The 16,557-nt window shown below is 34.8% G+C and overlaps 1 protein-coding gene across 5 annotated transcripts in view; it reads right to left on the bottom strand.

Annotated features, from left to right (window-relative positions):
- Positions 1–10,730: 10,730 nt before the first annotated feature.
- Positions 10,731–16,557, bottom strand: part of Dgkb (diacylglycerol kinase beta) — a 617,161-nt gene continuing 611,334 nt past the window's right edge. For all 5 annotated transcript variants that reach the window (XM_069996159.1, XM_069996161.1, XM_069996163.1 and 2 more), the window contains one exon: positions 10,731–15,055. In XM_069996159.1, coding sequence (XP_069852260.1) covers positions 14,948–15,055 — 108 coding nt within the window. In that variant the 3' untranslated portion in view covers positions 10,731–14,947. The remainder of the gene's footprint in view (positions 15,056–16,557) is intronic.

Here is a 16,557-nt window from a genome sequence, read left to right as displayed (position 1 = left end):
AAATACTGTACAGAGGGGTTAAAGTTACATGAGCAATGTAATGAGTACATTTCCTTTCAAGCAGTTACCTCCTCCTTTGTTTTTCCCCACCATCCCTCCTCCCCCTCCCCCCCTACTCCCTGCAGCCTAAATTGTAAAGTTCAACACTATGCTGAAAAACGAACACTATGTTGGAAGTTACTTGTTGAAGGTTCTATTTTTAGTACTGACACCTTCATAGCGATATTAACACTGATCCCTGGTATACATTTTTGAAAGACCTGTGGAATTTCACAAATCTCCATTCATAAGAGTCAGAAGAGAGATTGCAGCTGTCCACCAGAGTCCTGGGATATTAATTCCAATCTCACTGTGAACTGAATTTGTAATTTGGGGCAAGTGTAAACTTTTTCAGCTTCTCTTTTCTCAGTTATAAGTGTATAAGTGTATGGGCTAGATCTTCTGTTATATCTTAGTCTAAAAACAGATTTAATATTACTTAAATAAAACCAGCTAAAAACACTTGAAATGGTTGCTTTCTTGTGTAAGGTCGGCATTGTAGTAATGATTTGTAATTTATTGTTTCAATGTTTGCAGGTTGGTTATAGTGTCTTTGTATCTATCAGTCTATTTTTCTTTCATCTATCACCTATGTCTAATTTAAATTCCCTCACATTTCAGATGTTACTAATTCAATACACAATGATCTTTTTCGTGTTTTGACTTGCATTGGTCATGTTGGTATAGATTTTTCTTTACTAACTATATGTAAACTTATCACTAGTAAAATGCAGAGGGTGTTTGCTAATAAATTCATAATGCATGTTTAATTTTACATCTCGTTTCCAGACAAATGCTGTATATTGCTATGATAAGAAGACTTTTGTTTAAAATCAGAGGGCTAGTGGAGCATTTTCAGATTTTAGTTGTATGAGGAAAGCATTTACAAGTGAAATAAAAGTGATTTAGATTTTTCTAGCACTTAGACTTAGGGCTTACTTTGACCTCTAAATTATTTATGACACAGAATCACTTAGTAAATAACAGGAAAAACACAAAAATCAAATGCAGATTGTGGTCTTTGGTAACTTCAAACCTTAGGTAACAAAACCCAAAGTCTCATGATAATTTATTTATGTAGAATTAATTTTCAAAAATTGTTCCAGTTCTGAATGAAAAATAGTCTAGACCATTAGTATTAGCAAATGACTAAATAAATATCAAAGGAAAATGAAAACAATCATTGTGATTTACTGTTTAACAAAATGCATAAAGCTTGTGAGTGCTTGATAAGTAACTAATAATATTTAAATGTAAACTAATGATGACATTTACTTATGAAATGCAAATTTTTACCACTAGAGCTGTCAATAAACAAATATAGGAAATTTAGAAAGTTAAATATGCTTATAAGTGCACATATATATGTATGTATCTGTATATTTGAGAAAGCTTAAAAAACACAATAAAAAACAAAGTAGTGTTTGTGTAAACTAGCATGAATTAAGTGTCTATTCCAAACCCAATTAGAGTTACAGAAAAATTGAACTCTTGAAATTTTAGTTTATGTAATCCATTTCATTTTCCTCTTTATTTCTGCTTGTGGTTTTTACTTCTGACACCTGGGACTCGAATCCCAACGATTTGGCTGGACTCCTAATTCACTGAAGGAAACAGCCAGAGGTGAGGCTTCCCTCCTTTGAATTTAGTAGGAGAACTTCTTATTGGTGCCTGTTTCTTTTGACATCTGATTTATTTATTATGTAGTAGATTTAATTTTTTTTTAAAAACGTCTTAAGTCAGCATACTCTTTTTCGTCTGGAATTCCCTTCTAAGTTTGAAAATTCCATCTTCATTATTTATATTGCTCAAGTTCATGGCACACTGCCTTCAAATGTAAACACTGTCATTCACTTCAGTCTCCAAGTGCTACTGTCCAAATACAGCAAGAACTGTGTGCACAAGGAAGAGCTTTTACGTCTTTCCTCATTCATCATTGCAGTTACTCTATCCTTCTTTTCCTTCATAAGAATTTACAGTTTGTCAGGCCTTTAAACTACAGCCTGGCTTATTACAAACAGTGAGATTTCTATTTCTTAAAGAGAACATTTTGTAAAATCCAAATCTCTTAAGTACAGAACATCTGGCTATAAAAGTTCCCCACAACATTGTTAATATTACTAATTAGCACTGACTTGTTTCAGTGGGAAAGAAAGATTGATCACTTTTGGTAGAATACAACCATCTATAGTTTGCACTGGCAACAGACTTTGAAGAAGAATAAGAAACATTAAAGGAAAATAATGTTTTCTCATTTTGCAGTTTTGACCCAGACCAGGTCAGGCTAAACATCTTGGTACTAAACGGGTAATGGAGCAGTCAGGAGTTTTCAAATTTCTTTTTAAGTGAACAGCTACACAAATTGTGGAATGTGAATTCAAGATAGCAGCTGAGGATATTGGGAAAGTTGTAAAACGACATGATAGAATGGACCTCAGCAATTCCTTTATGGCATCACTTCCTAAAATTTTGTTCTTCCGCACTAGTGGCAGGATATGAAAAGGAAACGATGTGCACCACTGTGACACTGGAGGAGAGCCTGAACTCTGCAAGATTTAAGGGTAAAGTGATGACAGTTGAGGAGAATGTTTTGAAAAAAATGTAGAGTATCAGAGAAAGGAAATGCTGGCTACAAAGAATTAGAAAAGAAGAAATAATTTAAAATTTAAGCGAGGTAACATATTTAAATGTTTAAAAAAATTGAAGTAAAATTCCAAATCCTTTTGAAATAAAGCTATTACCAGGAAATTAATAATATTTGTAAAATTATGTCATGATTTTCATGAGAGATTTTAATTGACCTCAGTGCTGTTAGCTCACACTTGTAATTTTATTTGAGAGACTGAGATTTTGGAGATTGAGGTTTGAAGCCAATACAGGTAGAAAACTTCAGAAGAGTTCATCTCTAAAATAACCAGAAAAAGAAAAACAAAACAAAAACAAAACAAAACAAAAAACCACCATGAAATAGAGGTACAGGCATGAATCCAGTTGTAGAGCACCAGCTGTGAGCAAGCAAGTTGAACAAGCATGAGGCCTGAAGTTCAAGCTTTAATACTGCCAAAATAAGAAAAAAGAAAGAAATATTTTTAATAAAAAACCAAAGGTAATGTTAATCAAAAGATATAACCCCTGTTTTCACTGTATTTGATATTGGTATAATTTGTGGAGGGGAAGGGAAAAAATTATTTAAATAGGGATACAGGTGGATCCATTGCAACAATGAGATGTACAAAATGTTATGTTGAAAAAGAACTTTACAACTTTGGCGGGAGGGTGGGGGTGGGGAGGAGGGGTGGGAATGAGGAGGTGTGAGGGGTGGGGAGATGGGAAGGGATGGGAAGGGGAAACAAAGGAGGAGGCAACAATGCTTGATAAGAAATGCACTCATTGGGCTGGGAAGGTGGCTCAGTGGTAGAGCGCTTGCCTTACATGCATGAGGCCCTGGGTTCGATTCCTCAGCACCACATAAGCAAAAAGAAAAAAGCTGGAAGTGGCGCTGTGGCTCAAGTGGTAGAGCGCTAGCCTTGAGCTGAAGAGCTGAGGGACAGCACCCAGGCCCAGAGTTCAGGCCCCACGACTGGACCCAAAGAAAACAAAACAAAACAAAACAAAAAAAGAAATGCACTCATTACCTTGCCCTTTAATTATAACCCCTCTGTACGGTATTTTCACAATTAAAAACAAATTTAGATAGAACTCACAAAAATATGAGCTCTATCGCAAAGCATGATGGCCATGATTAACAATAATATATTATGCATTTCAAAATTGCTTAAAGAGTAGATTTTAAATATTCACACCGTGAGGAAATGTAAGTATGCTAGGTGATGAGTATGTTAGTTTTATTTTATCATTACTCATTTTATATATGTGTTAAAACATCACTGATCTAATAATCACATACAACCATTTCTTGTCAATTATAAGATAGATGGGCTAGGCATGCTATAATACAAGCATACTGACTTAGTATTCAACACCTTTTTTCAATCTCCCACTCCAAAACAAAACAAAACAAAAACAAACCAACAAACAAATCAATGGAAGATTGAGGTTCAGGAAGGAATATTGATTTAATGTGCTATTTTCAAATCCTTTTTCTTCATTGGGATTTTAGATTTGGAGTATTTGTAAACTAAGAGCATAATACAAACTCAACTACAAGATCAAAAACTTAAGAATATATTCTACAGTTTTCAGTACCTTATTGTATTAGTGCAATGTGTTTGACAACAAAGCAAATTTATTTTAATGAAGTCATTAATAAAATTTAATATATACACTTATTAAGTAAAATAGGCATATCAATGACTCACCTCTGAACATTCAGTTGCATGAACAAAATTGCACCACAGCTTTTGCCTATGTGCTTTCTTACAGAAGAGCATACGAGATATTTAGTAACAACAAAAGGAGCAGCACTTCAGTAACATATACATCTATAACACGTAACTCCAGTAACATAAATTTTAACTTCTTGAATTAATTGTAGATCTTGTAACTAAATTCTCTTCCATTCTTAACTAAATTTATTTTGCCAATTTGTGTGTGAATAAATAAATGTTAGACAAAACTTGTATCTTTTGCTAAACAAGTTTCTAAAAGGTAGAATATACATATTGAGAATGAGAAAAAATGTATCTATGATAGAACAACTTTAAAAGAAATGCCAGATATTTAGAACTACATATGTTAAGGTAATCTAAAATATTACCAGCCAAAATTCCAACTAATTCTTCATGGGTGCACAAATAGAGCTCACAGCATGACGTACTAGAGAGCACAGAAGAAGTTACAGATATGTATAAATATTTTGAAAATATTATCTAGCCCATCTGCAGCTCTTTATATAATGCTAAGTGATTTAAATTTTTGTTTCATCCATTATTTCTTACTCCATTTACACTGCATCAAAATTTGATCATTAGATGCTACAAAATAAGTCTTAGATTCATCAACAAATTCTCTAATAAATAAATAGATATTAAAAGCCACGTATTGTCTGACATATGAAGAAATGTGAAATCATCTATTGAGGAGCATCTTGGTTGGTACCATATCTTAGCTATGGTAAATAGCGCTGAAATGGACATAGTTTTGTGGTAGCTTTAGTGTGGCCTTGTTTGTGAACATTTGGGTAATACCCAGGAGGGGATTGCTGGATTATAGGGAAGCTCTTTGTTTAGTCTTGTGAGGAACCTCCACACTGCTTTTCAGAGTGGTTGAACCAGTTTTCATTTCCACCAACAGTGTAGTAGCATTCTCTTTTGGCCATATCCCACCACCACCTACTATTATTTGTTTTGTTGATACTGGCCATTCTAACTGGGGTGAGGTGGAATCTCAATGTGGTTTTGTTTTATATTTCTTTTATGTCCAGAGATGTTGAACATTTTTTCATGTGTTTATTGGATATTCTTATTCCCTCTCCAGAAAAGTCTCTTTTTAATCCTTTAGCCCACATATTAATTGGGTGGTTGTTTCTTTGAGGATTTGAAATTGGGGGGTTTAAAATTTTAACTCTATGTATATTTTTGATATAAGGCTCTTGTCTGTTGTATAACTAGTGAAGATTTCCTAATCTGTGGGCTTTCTGTGAATGGACAAAAAAAATGTGGTATATATACACAATGGAAATCTATGCTTCAGTGAAAAAGAATGACATTACCCCATTCATAAGAAAATGGAAGTCTTGGAAAAAATCATATTAACTGAAATAAGCCAGACCCAAAGAAACATAGGCTCCATGGTTTCCCTCATTTGTAATAATTAGTATATGTCTAGGATAGCCCTAGCAGAGGATCACAATAGCTCAATAGCTATTGATGTTATAAATGATAAAATTGATGCTAATTGAAATGGGAACAAAAAGTTCTTTTTTTTTGTTGTGTTGTTGATGTTGTTTTTAATGTATTGCATGAAGTTCTCCCCCTCCTCATTGGTTTATCCACTGTAATCACTGTTTTTCATTCTGGTACCCTTTGTCTTGTATATATGTTTATCTGATTTGGGGAAAGGAAGAAGAATAACAAAATGGTAAATCAAGGACAAAGGGTGAACCAAAGCAACAGCAATACTCACAGGACACTAAGTTGGAATTGGACTTTACAACTGGGTTGGGGCGGAGGAGTTGAGGAAGGAGGGATCGTGGGAGAAAAATGAGGGAGGGAGCAGCAATGTTTGACAAGAAATGTACTCATTACCTTATTTATGTAACTATAACCCCTCTATATATCACCTTTTCAACAAAATAAATTTTTTAAAAAAATAATTAAAAAACAAATAAGATGTTAAAAAACAAAGTGAAACCAGGGGTGTGACAATTCCTTGGAGAGTTCTGAGTGGGGTTAGAGGAGTCTTCTAGGTCAGCTATTTTCCAAATTCCACACCTTCCTTACTGACGGTTAATGCTATACTTCATTCCCACATGCTACCTTGACCCAGCACTGGAGTTATGATGACATATTATTCATTATGTTTTTATTGTTCTTGTCTTTGATCATTCAAAATCAAGTATTCTAATGTAAAGGAAAAACAACAGAAGAGCTTTTCACATTTATATTAAACACCAGCAATTTACTTTACGCAGTAATTTTTCAGAATGTGTTAGTAGTGTATTAATTATTTACCAAATAGTTGTCACAGCTTACAATGAATCATGCCATACCATTTATTCATCCTTGTATTGAAGTTTCTATTGCATGTATACTATAAACCGGCTTTTTGTTACTTCCAGTATCTTCATGGAGATTATATACCTTGGGACAAATTTTTAAACAGATATAAGTAAATGCAAGATTGTGGCAGAAGGTGAAATGAAGTTGAGATATACTAGGAGAATAGATAGTAGAAGTTTACAGCTTGTCTTCTGGCTAGCACTGCACACTTTCCCTGTCTGCACTTCCAGTACCAGAAATTTGCAAATTACATTTCTTATGTCACTTTGTCACCTTACAGCCTTGCTAATAGGAGTCACTTTGAGGAAGGTTAGATACAAAATAAGAAATTAGAGTCCCTCCCCCACCCCCGGTACCCACCCCTCCCCTCCCCTTGATTTTTTTCCTCCATTCTGCTTTGTGGCTGTCAGTTAGTGGAGTAGTAACAGAAAAAAAAAAAAAAAAAAAAAAAAAGATAGGATTGCAGGTGCTAGCATCATTTGTGCAGATTTGAGAAACAGCAGTGCTATTCTGGGTTTTTATTCATGTTCATGATATTGTGGCTCTAAGTAAACTGCAGCTGTCATGTTGTACTTGTGACAGTTTAATGACAATATCAAGGGAAAGTTTGTTACTAAAAATTAATAGGTGTGTGTGTGTGTGTGTGTGTGTGTGTGTGTGTGTGTGTGTGTGTGTGTGTGTTGATACAAGATCTAGAACTTTTCTTAATTTTTTTTCTTTATTTTTTCCCTTAAGGCTGGTGCTCTACTAGTTCAGATGTACCTTCAATTCTGGTTTTGCTGGTTAGTTGGAGATAAGATTCTCTTGGATTTGCCTCTCTCCCTACCAATCATCTTTTAAGTCCAACCCTCATACCTCAGCCTCCTGACTAACTACGATAACTGGCTTGAGCCCTGGTGGCTGGCTCTTGACAATGCTCTCTTAATATCAATTACATTATTTGTGGCCTTGAATAATTTTTTTCTCATCTTACTGGGATTTTAATTGATGTAATATCATTATAAACTTTCATGAGTATAGTTTGCTTTTATGTTACATGTTTTAGATTGGATTAAACTCTGTTTCTGGTGAGAGTCAGTGTTGCATGGTGATTAAGAAGAAAAGGTTGTTTGGATACATGTGCGTGCGAGCACGTGTGTGTGAGTGTGTGTGTGTGTGAGAGACAGAGAGAGAGAGAGAGAGAAAGAGAGAGAGAGAGAAAGAGAGAGAAAGAGAGAGAAGAGAAAGAGAGAGAGAGAGAGAAAGAGAGAGAGAGAGAGAGAGAGAGAGAGAGAGAGAGAGAGAGAGAGAGAGAGAGAGAGAGAGAGAGAGAGAGAGAGATTTGACTCTACAGAAGTTTTCATAGCATCTCCATGCCTCCATTTTCTGGTGTGTGCAATGGAGGTGTTAATAAAGCACAGAACTAAGATTATTCTATTTATGTGTGGAATCATCCCTACAACAGAGCAAGCGCTGTGTAAGCATCAGCTTCTGTTATAAGCAAAATGAACAGTTAATGGCTGTGTTAGGCTAGGTTTTGGTGAGTTTTAATTAAATCCATCCATTCATAGGGATAGTGCAATGCAGGATGCATAAGAGGGCGACCCTTGATTCCATATCAATCCAATGGCCTTCTCTATCCACTGCAGCCTCCTTTCTGTGGCTTGTTATTGCTTATGCCACTGAAATTTCCCATTACTCCCACACAGTCCTGTGTGCTCTCAGAAAACAAAGTGCATAGATCCTGCAGTGTCTGCCACAGTCATAGCAGCTCAGGGAAAATGCTGGCAGGCAGGTAAGGTCTGATGACATCCCTGCTGGTGTCTGCCCAGGAACCACGGTAGACATGCGTGTGTGAGCCATGGCGGTGTCTCCTCCAGTGGTCTCTACAGACACCACTAGACTGAGATGGGGGCTGCAGTAGGAAGTTGAGATTTTATCCAGACCCCCTGTGACTGGTTGGGTGGGAGAGGAAAGACAGTGTCTTTGATGCAAGACATTTAAGAGCTCTTGGGCTTAAAGACCCTAATAATTACTGGAGTCTTAATATATTGCGAATATAGTCTACTGACTCTATCTTTAGTTTTTAGTTGTCAGCAAAGGGAAACACAGAAACGGTGGGACAAAAAGGTGAACCAATTCAGCAGGGAAATGAACTATACAACTTTGGGAGGAGGGAAATCTGGAGGGGAAAAACTGGGAGGGAATGAGAGAAGAGGTGACAGTGTCCAAAAGGAAAGGGGAGGTAGGGGGGTATGATTGGGTGGGGGGAGGGGGGAGGCTGGGAAGGGAGGTGAAGGGTAAACAAAGGAGGAGGCTGCAATGCTTGGTAAGAAATGTATGCATTATCCCGCCCATGTAATTGTAACCCCTCTGTACAGTATGTTCTCAAATAAAATAAAATAAAATATAAAAAAAACAAACAAAAAAAACAAAAACAAAAGGAAAGGTACTCATTACCTGATTCGTGTAACTGTAACCCCTCTGTACATCCCCTTTATAATAAAATCTGATTTAAAAAAGCTTATTTTAAATAAAATAAAATTAAATTAGAAAAAGCTTATTTTATGTTGGATGTTTGATTGATGTACTTTTCTGTGTATTTTTATTTCTTAGTTATTTTATTCATTTAGCATTAACCTACTTCGCTGTCATTATTGCTTATTACTTTAATCTGCATAAGTTTCAAAGAAATAATGTCAAAGAATTAGTTTCCCATCACAATTTTGGAAATGGATAAGGGCCAGATATTGCGTGGAGTCATTGCAGTAACAACACTTAATTATTCCTTATTATTTTCTCTTCCAGAATGTAGAGTAAGTTCAGACCTCCCTTTAGCCCTAATTTTGAGGTTTCAATTTATTTGTTCTCCAGTTCTTTGTTGCTTTCCTTGACTTCTGTTTCTGCATCTTCTTTTATGAACAAGTGGAAGTCCAAGGGCTTCATTTATAAATTCCCCAGCATTTTCTTGAAATAAAGGAACAGATCATCTAAGATTTTATTTCTATGTATTATGTTGATCTTATTCTAAGTTTTTTAAAATTCTGTTTATTTTCCCTGAAGAACTCTGAATTTTTATCAAGTCATTTGCAGAGTTTCTTTTTTGAATTGTGTCACCAGACCATTTTTCCTCCTCTGAACAGTATCACATTTTTCTCACTTTTTCTTGTCTTGCAAAACAATCATTAATGGACTTTTCTAACAGATGTAAAGATATTTAGATGAACTATTTTTTTTAAACATTGCTATCCAGGCTCTGGTGGCTCATGTCTGTAATCTTAGCAACTCAGGAGGACTAGATCTGAGGATCTTGGATAGAGGCCAGCCTGGGCAAGAAGCCCTTGAGACTCTTATCTCCAATTAACTACCAAAAAGCCAGAAGCAGAGATGTGGCTCAAGTTATAGAGTGCTATCCTTGAACAAATGGCTCAGGGACAGTGCCCAGGTCCTGAGTTCAAGTTCCAGGATTGCCACACAAAATACTACTACTACTACTACTATTACTGCTGCTGCTGCTGCTGCTGAAATAAATAGTACTAAGTGTAACAAAATAATTCAGGACAAACACTGAAAAGTACATTGTTGAAAGGTAATTAAAGACATAAATAGCCGGGTGTCAGTGGCTCAAGCCTGTAATCCTAGCTACTCAGGAGGCTGAGATCTGAGGATCATGGTTCAAAGCCAGCCCCGGCAGGAAAGTCCGTGAGACTCTTATCTCCAATAAACCACTATAAAACTGGAAGTGGTGCTGTGGCTCAAGCGGTAGAGCGCTCGCCTTGACCTGAAGAGTGCAGGGACAACGCCCAAGCCCAGAGTTCAAGCCCCACAACGGACCAAAAAAAAAAAAAAAAAAAAGACATAAATAAATGAAACCACCCTTACCTGTGTTAAAAAAAGAAAGAAATTCCTGAAGGTCTTTTGCAAAATACCTTTTTTTGTGGTCTGATTTTATTCTTATTTTATTCATTTTTTTTATTGTGAAAATACCGCACAGAAGGGTTACAATTACACGAGCAAGGTAATGAGAACATTTCTTACCAAGCATTGTTGCCTACTCCTTTGTTTCCCCTTCCCATGCCTTCCCATCTCCCCTATCCAATGCCCAAGGAATATTTGTTGTTTTGTTACACAGAATTAAAACAGAAGTCAATTTTATTCCCAAAATTTAACTCAGGTACCCACAATACCATTATCCAGTTTATAAGATAACCACAATCCCATTATCCATTTTTATTAGCTAATCTGAAATCTAAGAAATTGTAAAAATAATTGTGCCAACAGCAGCTCACGATATGAAACACCACAATATTGGATGATTTAGTTGTCATAGAAAAAAATTCAGTCCCCAGACACACTGACTACCTTTCTCCTTGTCAAAGGCAGATTGGATGACCTAGATCCCCTAGAGGGATAATCTCTGAAGTAGGTTGACTACTAAACTACTGGACTAGTTCAATTACAGAGAAAATCTGGCCCCAATGGTAGCAAGGAATGACACATAAGAGAATGTTAACACTTTTATTTTCAAAAGCTGGATATTTCATATAACACTTTCTGAGAAAATAATTAAGATAAATATAAGTTAAATGAACCCTATATTTAAAACACAGTAAGAATGCGTAGAAGCTTTCACATGAGTTTACTCAAACTTTATTTAAGTACAATGCAATTAAATTGGGAATTTTGATGGATAATTTCTGCCTTTACAAAATGAAAGCTCTTTTGCAGGTTTTTAGCCATTTATTTTCTTAAAATTTCCAGTCTCTATGTATGGTACTAGGGTTTGATCTCTTAAGTGGAAGGTAAGTTTCATAGAAGGTTATGAGTTATATTTTTTTGGTGTTACATATAGCACTAAAGGACTATTTGCCTTCTTATGATCAATAGAAAACAAACTAATACCAACAGAAAAGGAAATGGGGACCATCTAAAGGTCTTATCTTGTTCAAGTAGCACTCACTTTGACATTCAAGTTCATTCTTCATTGAAAATTATAATTGCTTCTAATCCCCTCAGAAAAGGAAAACAGAACAAAATGTAGAAATGTATAGGTAGGTGATTCTTTAGCCTTCAGTGGATCCACATTTTTGGCTGCAAAAGACTACATCAACCCCTGAGCCTTTTGTTTTATTCTGGCTATGATCACGTCACCTGTTCAAAAATAAAAATTGTCCTTGAATATTATCCTTTCTTTCACAACAAAAGAATTGACCAGCACCTTTCACAATGAATACACATCATATATATATATATATATATATATATATATATATGTATACATACACACACACACACACACACACACACACACATATATATATATATATATATATATATATATATATGTACACACAGACAAACACATGGAGAATGAGGCAAAACATTTATAACCTCTGAACTTTTTAGGTCGACATATACATCTCCATTCCTAGTTCTAAAATTGTAGGTCTCTAGATTAGTTCTGGAATCTCTCTGTTTACTGAGTTAGTTCATGGCAGTGTTTTGCAAGGCCTGTAACTTCCCTCACCCTTTTCCTAGGACCCCCATAAGCTAGTTAGTCCAGGGTTAATTTTCACTTCAGCTTCTTCCATTTAAAATTTTATATCATGAGGTTCTATTATGTTTAAAAAGGATTGATCCAACAACTCAAACACCCACACACAGAGAAGAAAAGTTTCCATCTCATAAAGCGAACATTCATCACTCAGTCTTTTAATATGCCATAGAGCGTTCCATTTAGAATTTCCCTTAAAATATATATTCTTCACATGAAGCTGTCATAAAAAAGGAGAGAATATCTTCTCTGATTTCAAAGCTATCAAAGTAGATTTAAAAAAAAACCCACAAAACTACTTCCCAAACCCCAGGGGTAGTTTACTTGAAGGGCAAGTACATTCAATTGGGAAAAGTCAAATTTGATTTATATTTGAATGTTTATCAGTAGTACCAGTAAATTCAACTGACTGATAATGTGAACAACTACTATGAGTGCTAATTATAGCACTGTAACTCAGTAAAGTAAAGCTGCAGCCCATTGTCTCAATTACTGAGATCACATGGGCAAGTTGTTTAATTTGTTTTGTCCCACTACCTAGCCAACAGCTTTCCAGGACATATATTCTCAAGAATGATTCAGAATCTGTTGCTGTCTTGAAGCCATATACTATAAAAGGTAGCCAAGAAGTAATTGCATGTTACTGAACAGAAAATAATTTGGGGCTTCAAAATATGTTTATGAAATGAAGCCTGCCTGCCCATTGTAGAAAACTTAGTCAGTTCATGTGAAAATATGTATTACCTGTAATCATAGATAGATAAAATCAGTGTGTGTGTATGTTATGCAACATTATGTCAGTAATGCACTTGTTACAGTTTAGAACCTTCTTCTGGTCTCTGCTGTTCTTGTATATTATTATTATTATGCTAGAGCAAGTGATTGCTACAAGGAATTTGTAATTGTAACCATAATGTTCCTGGAAATGCTAAATAATGTCTTAATTTTAATTCATGAACTTTTATGTTAAAGCAATTAAACTTATTGTTGATTGATATTTGCCATTCCATGTTCCTGGAATTGTTAAAGAATATGCTTTATATATATTCTTCCATTGCTTGAAAATGGTTATTTGTTATTACAGCATTCAGTTGAGTTTTCAAACCAAAGGACTGAAATTACAGCAATTTCACTTGAAATCCATAAATCCATGCAGAGGAGTGTGTTGAACAGAATCACTAGATGCTATTTGTTATGCAAAGATGAGTGAATCAATAGAAAAATAGGAGGAATAGATCATTAGTACTTTAATGCAGAGTAGAGAGGAAAACTAATAAATCATGCATTCCAAGCACTAGTTTTCCTTAATGTGTGTTTGAACACATAAGACATGCAATGTTGAGAGGCAGGTCAATATGAATGAACAATATCCAAGATTGCTCAAGATTATTTCACTTTATACCACAGGCTTAATGAAATACTAAGAAAAGTAGAAATCTTATGATTTCTTTAAACAACCAGAGAATTCAACCATGCAATGAACCTTTAGACAGTGACTGAAGTCATTGCATGTTTTCAAATAAACGACTGGAATGTCACAGGGATGGGATGGGTAGGTGAGTAGAAGAGGGCTAATTGCATGCATGATTTGCTTCAATGAGCTCAATGTTGTGATGTTGTTACAGGGACCAATTTATACTAGAAGGCACCTGATACAATCATTTACTTTCTTCAAGTGCACTGAACTGATCAATTAAAAGTGATATATACCAATATTTGTAAAGGATCTAATAACCAAAGGGTTGTTAATCCTAACAAATGGTTTACTCACTCAATCTTCTAGTATTTAAATTGTCATAAAATTAATCACATGAATCATAAATTCACTCCACAATGCTGATTTGATTATGCGGTAACTCATTTCTCTCAAACATTTTTCCTCGAATCTTTTGGTGGGTAACACATTAACTAGGTACATGATTTAAAAGACCTATTTGTTTACTGGTACAATTGTGAGTTTTCTTCTGGATTTTCGCACACAAAAGAATAAATCTTGTCCTATTACCATAATTTACTGCCACGTAACATATTTTTATTCAGTTTTTTTGAATTAGTAACTAAGCCTAACAAAATTAAAAAACAAAAAAAAAGCTTTTCTGTTTTTCTGTACAAGAAAACCCTATGCTGGCTTATTTTCATTTCCACTCAGAGAATTAAGATGCTGAAGGAAAAGTATTCAGGTATAATAAGGTATTACAATCAACTATTTAATAAAAGAAAATCTTTAAAATTTTAAGTCATAGGTCAATGGTCATTGATACTCTGATTCTAAAAAGAAGTCTAGCAATTGGCACATGTGATCATTGTAGGATTATTGATAAGTACTTATTAATGATCGGTGCCACATTGAGAAACATGATTCCTACGGTATTTCCTTTTTATGTTTCACAGGTTGGGAAGTGAAGATGTAGTAAGATGGGTGGGAGACATAAAAATCTATGGGAATGCATGCAACCAAAATATGCAGTATCACTTCATGTGCTCTTCTGCTGACTTCATGCAATGATGCCTATAAAAGTAGAGACAATAAAATTTTTAAGAGCTGAATTTCATATTAGCTCAATAACAAAATGCTTAAACCAATTTCAAGATTTTGCATGAGCAGGAGACACAAAATGGTTCAAAGAATCCCAGCATAAATGTTCCATGGACCCAATTGTACTCATTGGTTTCCTACAAATGGAGTGCTAGAGAATCATTCTTTGCTTCGGTTCCTTGTTCTTTTGACCAGGGAGCAGAATAACCCGGTTTTTGGAGGAGGGCCCATTAACATTGGAGCTTGGTTCTTGTGTGTTATTTTTATCTAGGAAAAAAGAGAGAGAGAAAGAAGTAAAGCAATGAAATTTACTATGCAATATCTGAGAATCTCTATTAAAGTCAAAAGTTATTTCCTATATTACCAAATATTTCATAAATGCCAGAAGTTCAAAATGAAGTTTCAGAATTTTATTAATGAACATTTTAAAAGGAAATAACATTGTGCATTTAAATAATATTCCCATGCCAAAGGTACTATTAAGAGAAAATAAAGCCTAGCAGAAGCAAAAGTCTAAATATCACATTATCTCTAACCTCACATATAATAGTATCATACTCCAAACTCCATATTCAGGCTATTTGCTTATCCAGTATAATTTGTTGCCAATTAGTTATATATTATTTATTGAAAGCAGGAAAAGATGCACCATTACTCATATATACTTAGTATCAAGCAAGTCTTATTTATCTTGCTAATCAGATTGTTTCTCTCTTTCAACACGAACTACACAGCTTAACTTCAAAACAATCATTAAGAATGAAAGTCAAAAGTTAACATGCATGAAAGGTCAGAAATGATGAACTAGCTTTCTAATTCGTTAATTAATTGGTAATAGAATACGATCAAATATTGAAAAGCCTGCTTAAGACTCTTGGAGAGACTGTTATAAAGCTACTCGTTTTGATTTCTTTGATATAAAACTACGAATCACCTTAAATGAGACAACCTTAAAGTAGATTATGTCTGCAATTTTCTCTAATTCAACTCTAAATTAGGGAAGACATTTTATGAATATATGCTATGCTCAAAGCTAATTGAAAGCAATTATGAAAGTGGCATTTTGTCTGTGACTTTAAGATACATTGTAAGATAATAAATGATTCTCATTATGTAATAAAAAGGTCATATCTTGCCTTTGGGCTAGTGTCACTAAGAGTTTTTCAAAAGCAATCAGAGACATTTTCTTTAGTGAACTGCAAGTAATCCAAGAACCATCGCTTATTAAATATCAGTTGTCACCTGCACAGCCTTCGAAACAGAGATGAGTATTTCTTTCAGAAAGAAACACCATCTCATTAAAAGCTGCAAAGAATATATCTCTTAAAGTGCATGCCTGACATTTTCAAGTTAAAATGAATATCCTTCACTTGTCATTCACTAATAGCGATAAAACAAAAAAAAAGTTTGTCACGTGGACAAGATCATTAAAATCAGTAACTAGGGCTTTTGGGAAAAGGAAATTCACCTCATAGTCTAGAAAGAGAGAAGTATATAAAAAAAACCCTTGAAATAATGAACAACTTTATTTAAGTCTGTTGGAAACTGATTATACTGGAGATTCCGTGTTCTTCTTTTGACTGTAAAAAATCAATTGTACTTGTAAAGGCCACAAAGCTAAGCCAGGCTCAAATTCTCTGGATAGCTGACTTTATTTCTGACATCTCATGAACTGGGAATTAATAGCCAGACAGTGAAGATGTCCAAATGCCCCCATCTATGTAGACTGAAAATGGTCTCTCCCAGATTTTCTATCTTAATTATTCACT

This window comes from Dipodomys merriami, unplaced genomic scaffold (assembly GCF_024711535.1).
Source record: "Dipodomys merriami isolate MVZ:Mamm:240054 unplaced genomic scaffold, mDipMer1.0.p SCAF_5, whole genome shotgun sequence".
NCBI classification, from domain to species: domain Eukaryota; kingdom Metazoa; phylum Chordata; class Mammalia; order Rodentia; family Heteromyidae; genus Dipodomys; species Dipodomys merriami.
The sequence above is the reverse complement of the archived record's forward strand: the minus strand, read 5'-3'. Positions and strand labels throughout refer to the sequence as shown.